This window comes from Simochromis diagramma, unplaced genomic scaffold (assembly GCF_900408965.1).
Source record: "Simochromis diagramma unplaced genomic scaffold, fSimDia1.1 OVJJ01000321.1, whole genome shotgun sequence".
NCBI lineage: Eukaryota > Metazoa > Chordata > Actinopteri > Cichliformes > Cichlidae > Simochromis > Simochromis diagramma.
Window position 1 is genome coordinate 15,849,297 of NW_024386772.1, and position 8,057 is coordinate 15,857,353.

Sequence of the window (8,057 nt, forward strand, 5' to 3'; positions counted from 1 at the left end):
CTCTCATTCTCCCACAGCGGGTATTATTATTAATATTAATAATAGATGAATTTTGTTTTCTTTCTTTTTGTGGAGCATTTTTCACAGCTTGGAGGATGTTTGTAAAACGTGAGCTGGTTGTAAAAGGATCATGAAACTATGCACAAGTGTTTGGGGTGGGGGTGGGAGGGGTGAAGGTGGGGATTTTATGGCCTACTTGCTGTAGGTGGCTGATCTATTGCAGGGGTTTTGGGGATCCAATGTGTTTTTATTTGTTTGAGTTGTTTTGTTTTTTTTTCTTTGATAAAGAGGGCAGAGAGGGGTTGGAGACCTCAATCTCCAGCTTCCTCCCCCCACCCTCTGATTCAGATTGGCCTAGCGCTACATCACCATGCTGTGTATTCCTAAAAACCAATGAGCGTCTCACTCTTTAGCACTGTGGGATTCTAGCCTGTCACCCTCCAAGGGTTTTTTTTGTTGTTGTTGTTTTTGTTTGTTTTTCTCCTCAGTTAAGGTTTTACAGAGGGTGGGTGGGAAAGTTATGGGATTAGGGCTGCTTTTTTTTCTCTTTTTCTTTTTTTTTCTTTTGTTTGAAATATTAAGTAAAAACGTCTGTACTGAGAGTTAATGAGAAGTCAGTGGCTTGTAATGTTTTGTTTTTATTTTGTTTCTCTCTGTATATCTCTTACTCCTCATAGAATGTGATTGTTAAATGACATGCACCGAAACAAATGTTTTCATGAACTATGGAGCTTCTTTCAAATATTAATAAAAATAGCATTTTTTTGTTTCTTGGCTGTTAAAGCCGTCCCCTCCTCATGTATTGCTTCCACCAAGAAGGTTTAATGTGTGTTGTCCTGTCTGTAAACATGATAGCTCAAAGACTTTCCACAGGGTGTAGAGCGGGGTCGGGTTAACAGTCCATCGAGGTCTTTAAGGTCGACTCAATGATTTATTGGTCTAAAATTGACAAAAAGCCTTCTGACTCAGACACTATGATTCTTACAAGTGTGGTGTGTTATCAGCGTAAAAATTTATCGTGTAAACAGCGATGTTTAACTCATTTCTGTCATTGTGAAGAAGTTTAACCACACACTGAATCTCTCAGATGTAAGAAAAAGTGCAATTTCAGCAGAACATCAGAGTTCATGATGAAGAAATGCTGCTGTAGTTAATGGAAATGGAAGAGTAGATGGTGAAAAGACTTACTTTGTTTAAATATTACTTAATTACTTTGATGTAGTGTGACTGGTCATGGGGGAGGTCTTCTCTACCTGGCTGTTTCTGGCCCCCAAGCCATATAACGACACCCCTGGTATAAGGATTTAAAATATGTCATGTTTAACCTTTGACCGCTCCTTCAAGCTCAGTAGATTTAGCTGAAGATAAAAGTGATAATGTTATAAAGAGCTGTTTTTGTTTTGCTGACTGATAATGGTGTGCAGGAATTCGAAATGTCACATTTGACCTCTGACCTCATTTTTACTTTTCACGTCTGCCTTTATTCCAAGTTGAGCCAAAATGAGTTACAAGTATCACTAACCATTTTTAAGTATCACCACTCAAATGTTTGATCACATATATAAAAAGGGTTTTGAACAGAGAAAATAAACTTCTTAAATTATGTTAAAAAAGAACAAAGTAAACTAAATTCATGTGTACAAAATACAATTTTAAAAGTGAATACTGCTCAGAGAGTGAGTCGCCTCAGTGGAGGTTCGTGCTATTTCTTCATCCTTTTGTATCCTGAATGCAAATCACCATCAGAGCGTGTGCAGCGCTTGTATTTTTGCAAAGGCGTCTGTTATTTCCTGTTACTGCTCGCAGCACCGTTGGCCCGATGGTGTCAGTCTCTCAGTTTGAGCTGTCTGGGACAGGCGTAGTAGTTGTCCTGAAGCTGTCGGATGTTTGGGTTAGCGTACACGGGGAAGTTGACTTCCTCCAGGTGCGAGGGGGCCTCGTGGTTGTTCTGGGGGCCTCTGGGGTTCTGGTGCTGCTGCTTCCTGCCCATTTCCTCATAGATCGGAGCATGAGGTTGTGGTTTGCGATGAGACCTTAACTTCACCTACAACACATCATGTTTGGGTTTTTTTTTTTTTTAGATTGTGATAGAACAAAAAGTTTCAGCTTTTGTTTTTGTAGCTTGGATGTGTAGTCTTGATTTTAAAAAAAGAAAAATAATCTCTTGGGGGTTTTCAGTCTCAAAATATCAAAATACTCCAGTAATCTCTCCTTTAACGCTCACTCCACCAGTACCTGATCACAGACCTTATAAATAACGTTTGTTACTTAAAAAAGCAAATGATACTAATTACATTAGAAACTGTTCTGTCCTTGGGTTTTGCACCTTGGCTATTTTGTGCAAAACTGATGGTATTAATAATAACGCAGCAGGAAATGAATCGTACAGTCATTTATTGAGGTTGTCTGGGTTGTTGAACACAGATCCTGCTGTGGTTCACCTCTAACTTGGGCTCCTGTCTGCTAATACCTTTTGCACATTTTGAGTAACGATGCTGCAGTCACACATCACACTTTATCAGAAGATTCCCTCAAAAAAAAAAAACAGATGACTGTCAGACCAGGATCATAGCCGACACATTAATCGATAATTAGCCTCGTGTAACTCACTCGTGCAGCTGTAGCTGTTATTTTGATGGAGTTATGCAACCAAACTATCAGAGCTCTGTTAAAGCTGCATCTCTGAGGTAACTACTCACACATTTCTGGATGGCCAGCCAGGTGAGGGTCAGCAGAAGAAGCCCTGCTGCTGTGAAGATGGTCCAGAGTAGAGGGGCGTAACCAGGAGAGCAGTGGCACGGCCTCCCTGCAGCACAAACAACAGTTAAATCTCAACAAGCTTGAATCCTGCACTGTGAGGTGGTGTAACCACATACCTGCCACCTCAACCAGCACGAAGGTCTTCTGAGCGCAGAGGATCATCTGATCAGAGCTGTTAGTGTCTCTGTAGCTCAGATCCCACATGTACAGCCCTGTGTCGCTCAGCTCTAAGCGAGAAATGGTCACGTTGACCTTCATGGAGCTCAGGTCTCCACGGAGCACCAGGCGAGCTCTGTGATCCGTGGCGACCGTGACCTCACTGGCCTCAGTCACGGACACCAGGGTTGTCTGGCTCTGGACACCGCGGTGGTACAGGTGGAGGCCCATCAGGCCTCCGTGGGCCTGCCAAGGGGAGCAGGAGATCACCACAGCCTGACCCTCCGTCAGATGTTTTAAGATCACCTCTGCGTTGGCTGAAGGAGGGAATGATAGACGTTAACTCCACACGGAAATATGTCTCAACATCCCTGAGGATTAACCCTTCTGTCTATCACATGTCCAAACAGCTGGAGAAGGAGCCATCAGATTTTCCACTTTCTTTACAGCTTGTTGTGGAGGTTGATTTTTTTTCCCCCATCATGAGATCAAATGTTCCTTTTATTCATTACCAAGGTTTATGATTTCAAACCTTCTCTTACAAACTTTTAGTTTAAGTCTATACACACACACATTATTATTATTAATATGATTCAAATGTCCGTATTTCTTACCTTTGAACAGCTGAAAGAAAATAAGAATCCAGGCCGGCCTCGCCTTCATTGTCCGTTCAGTTACAGAAGCTCTGAGATCCACCGCAGCTCAGTCATAATGTGTCTTTCCTCTTTGTTTCACACTCTTGTGAGTCTCTGTGGACAGCCTCACCCTATTTATTGTTCTTCACCTCGAAGCAGGAAGACTACTTCAAAGTGAGAGCAGCTGTTAAAATCCTCCCCTTGGTCTCCGAGCTCCACGCTGAGATTTTCTAACTGACTTTTAAAGGTTGTCACGTGCTGGGTGCACACCCCTCTGAGTAAAAAACTACAGTGAAAATGAATCCTCAACATCCTCAAGAAGTTTTTTTTTTTTTAAATTAGTCAAGTAAAAACAAATATAGAGTTCTAACATGTGAATCTTCTGACTGCCTCCAACAGTCAGGTTACAACATTATCAACTAAACACAGATTAAATAAGAAAACTAGTTTGTTTCTGTGTGACTGTGTGAAGTTCCTGCAGTCAGGAGGCCATGCTTGGTGGAGCAGAGTGGGGGAGGTGGTTTTATAGCTTCCTTAACACAGAAAGATCTAACATACGTAAAACAATACAGAACATAAATCTGTGAACGTTACTTACATACTCACAGGAAAATTATCTTCTGGCTTCTCCCTTCAGGGGTCACCTCAGCAGCCCTCTGCATGCCCCCCTTCACTACATCAATGAATCTCTGAGGTCTTCCTTTTTTCCTCCTTCCTGGCAGCTTCATCTTCAACATTCAGCTGTCCCTCCTCTGCACATGCCCAAACTATTTCAGCCTCACCTCTCTAACTTTGTCTCCAAACCCGAGTTGTCCGTGTGATGTACTCATTCCTAATCCTGTCCATTATCGTCACTCCCAATTAAAATCTTAACATCTTCAGCTCAGCCTCCTGTCTTTTTGTCAGTACTACTGTCTCAAAACTGTACATAATAGCAGGTCTCACTACCATCTTGTAAACCTTCCCTTTCAGTCTTGCTGCCACCCTTCTGTAACAAAATCATCCCTGACACTCGTCTCCAAGAGTTCCTTTTCATTCTCTTTACCCACACACAGAAAAAGAACTTAAAACAACCTGTGCATATGGAAATATATATGATGTGATTCATTTAATGAATTTGTTCAGTAAGTTTTTTTCAGTAAGGGCCATTCATTAGAAAGCCTCAGAAATAAAATATCACCTAAAAGTGTATGTAAATGAAACTAAAGCAAAGAAAGACAAAATAGGAATTATGTTCTATAGGACCCACACACAGCACCAGAGAACTACCTTATACATAAAGAATAAAATGTAAATAATAAATCATTAGTAAAAAAGAAATATGATGCATTTTATTTGAATGCATCATATTTCTCATCTCTGGGTGTAACAGTTGACCTGTATATTATTCACTATCAGATCCGGAGCTCTGCCTTTGTTAATAATGAAGGTTACTGTGCTACTGGGCCACGTGCGTAAATGCGCTCATCTCTTTTGCTTTCGGGTTTTTTGTTTTGTTTTGTCTCTTTGTTGCACATTGCAATATTCACACATGAACATCTAACAAACATTTCCTCAATCTCTAACATCGTTACTAAATCAGTACAGTGAAATCTGCGCACTGCTCAGATAAAGACAGCGCAGATCAGCTGATTTCTGCCCCGTTTCATGACGATCTGAGCCAGGGGCGATTTTAGCCCATTTTGGGGCTGAAGCACCCCCAAAGATTTTCTTTTTATATTTGCGTTTTTTGACCACTACAAAAATTGCATACAACTGTATTTTTGACACACGTATAGCTACCAACCCCAACCATATCCCACCCATACATACCTAACACCCCCCCCCCCCCAACAACCCCATACCCCCCCCCCCCCCCCCCCCCCCCCCCCCCCCCAAAAAAATGGTTTGTTCCAGCTCGCCTCTCCCCTATGTGAGATGCAGCGGAGCGGAGTGTGTAGAGTTGCCTGGCTGAAAACAGGACATGTTAGCTGCATTTTAACCTGCAGTTACTCTTTATATAGTTGGGTAGGAGTCCGACCATGTTTTCCTTTTAGGCCCTGAAAAACATTACACCAGGTAACCTGCGTTGTTGAAAACCTTGTTTTCCGACTATGTTTGCTACCCTACAATCCGTCCTGCTCTGTAGTAAAATCAGCGACATTTGACCGTCCTGTTGCTCCCGTTGAAATGTATACAGCCTATTTAAAATCTAAAACTTAAAATTCTCCGTAGCCTGCTGTTGTTACCACTGTCCTGTTTGAAATGGATACTAACTAGCTAACTGACTGAATTCCCATTAACATTATAACTCCTGTTGTGTGTGTGTGCGTGTGTGTGTGTGTGTGTGTGTGTGTACAGAGAGGCAGCCAGGTTCATAATGGATATAAGGAAGTTTTTTTCAAAAAAAGGAGCAACATTCAGGTAAAAGTGTACCTGTGTACCAAATGATCCGTCAATAAAGGATAATGTTGGATCAGTGTTTCAATATTTATATCTTTTATTAGATGTTCATGTGGTTTGGTTATTTGCCTTTTGGTTGAAAGTACACTGAAAGAGGACTTTTTGTTAGCGATCTTAATAGTATTTTTTTCATATTAATTTAATTTTTCATCTAATTGAACACAATCTATTTGTGTATGATTGTCAGTCCAAAGAGGGAGAGAGGAAAGAGGGGAACATGAGAAAGTACAAGGTCAGGAAGAACCAGGTAAGAAAACAGACAGGGAACAGTGACAGGCAAAACAGAAACTGTTTAAACTGACAAAGAAAAAAAAAAATTTTACTCACACAATCAGGAAGTTGTGTCCTCCCTATATTAAAGCTGCTATACAGAATCTGCTAAACAAACTGGGTTGAAACATTTTGACCCTCTTTAACAACATTCCAACATAACATTGTAATTGGTTAGAGAGATTAAAATTAATGATATATTTTTATGTGGTTCAGCCACAACTCTACTGAAACCTCAGCCAGTAATAGGTAGGCCAACATTTGGACCGTCCAGTTGTCTGTATGACTGCCGCAGTACGTACATCACATTTGCACACTATCAGAAAGTGCCAAACAGCCCTGGTGGAGTGAGGAGCTGTAAAGAGAAGCAGATGTTCTGTTTATATTCTAAAAATGTTTTAAGCTTGTTTCAAAGATTCTGTACTACAGCTTTAAATGTTTTCCAATAGCACACATACACTTATCAGTGTTTCTCAAACTTTTTACAGTGTGTACCACCTGAGAAACTGTCAAGCTCTCCCAAGTACCACTATGAAAGCATGAAACTCATAAATCTTACAACACAAAATTAGTATTATTAAATTAGTCAAATTAGTATCTGCAGATTTTTTCAAACATTGTATACATTCTACCACAGGCAAAGTTGCCTCCATTTTTATATTTTTTTATTAATATTTTGTAATAATTTATTTGTAATAATTTATTCTGTTTTGGGAGTGTTTTTTTATGTATCTGTATTATATTATACATACACATTAAAAGTGAATCTCTGTCCAAAAATGCACTCAGTTTACTTTTTACTCACTATGAGCATCATTCATTATTCTCCCACAGTAATTAAGGTTAGGATATGTATTTTTTCTATTCCAATCCATTCATCTTTTGCAGCATTTAAATAAACTTTATCAGATTTGATGGTTTTGTTACAGACTTTTCAAAATTTGGGGATTAAATTGTGTTAAAATGTACAGTAACAAAAACAGTGATGTTGTGTTTTGTGACGAGGATCCAGGCACAGAGAGACTTGATGAATTTAAGAATCTTATGATGTAATAAAGAAATTTGCAGACTTGCACAAAGATGGTAAAATTATGATGACTGATAACAGAGACGAAGACAACAGATGACGAGGACAGGGAGGAACAGGGGTTTAAATGCACCAAGGAGACAGTCATAGAGAACTTGGGACAACTGGAGACATTTAAGGATGCAGGGACTGACAGAGACAGGGAAGACGTGTAAAGTTTATTTTGCCTGGCTGGGCAGCTCTCTGGGTGCTCAGCACCCCCAAAGCTCTGATCCTAGAATCGCCCCTGATCTGAGCAGTGTCGTCGTTGAGCATCAGTGAGTGGGCGTCAGCTCTAAACACTCATCGTGAACACTGAAGAAGAGTTTCACGACAGAGCCATGTGGGCACCTCGCTCACAGCTTTGAGCCACTCATCCAATGTGCCAGTTACGCGCTCGTTTGCTCCCTCTCAGTACAAGTAAATTAACACTCACATAGAAGCAACTACTACAACCACGAGGTACACAAAGCACCCTTTTTCGGTGTTAGATCTTTGTACAGTTGCAACAATTTCTCACAGACTGCTCTCGTTAACACGATCTGCATAAAGTACGTAGTTATATCTTTTCCCAAATCCATATGAAGCCTCCTACCCGTCTTTCCTACCCACTTTTCCTTAACCTCAATGAGGTTTCTGTGAAGGAAGGGAGTTTAGGAAAGGAGGCAAGAGGAACCCCGAGACTGCGTGGATGCAGGTAGAAGCTCATTAGTGTTTGAGTGGACTCA

The 8,057-nt window shown here is 40.6% G+C and overlaps 1 protein-coding gene across 1 annotated transcript; it reads right to left on the reverse strand.

Moving 5' to 3' along the window:
• Positions 1-1,643: 1,643 nt before the first annotated feature.
• LOC120746701 lies at positions 1,644-3,805 on the reverse strand. Its single transcript, XM_040052136.1, has 4 exons — positions 3,531-3,805; positions 2,877-3,233; positions 2,700-2,806; positions 1,644-2,044 (listed from the first exon to the last, which is right to left on the reverse strand). The coding sequence occupies exons 1-4, from the start codon at positions 3,577-3,579 to the stop codon at positions 1,826-1,828; spliced, it is 732 nt and encodes a 243-aa protein (XP_039908070.1). The 5' UTR covers positions 3,580-3,805; the 3' UTR covers positions 1,644-1,825.
• Between the last annotated feature and the right edge of the window lie 4,252 nt (positions 3,806-8,057).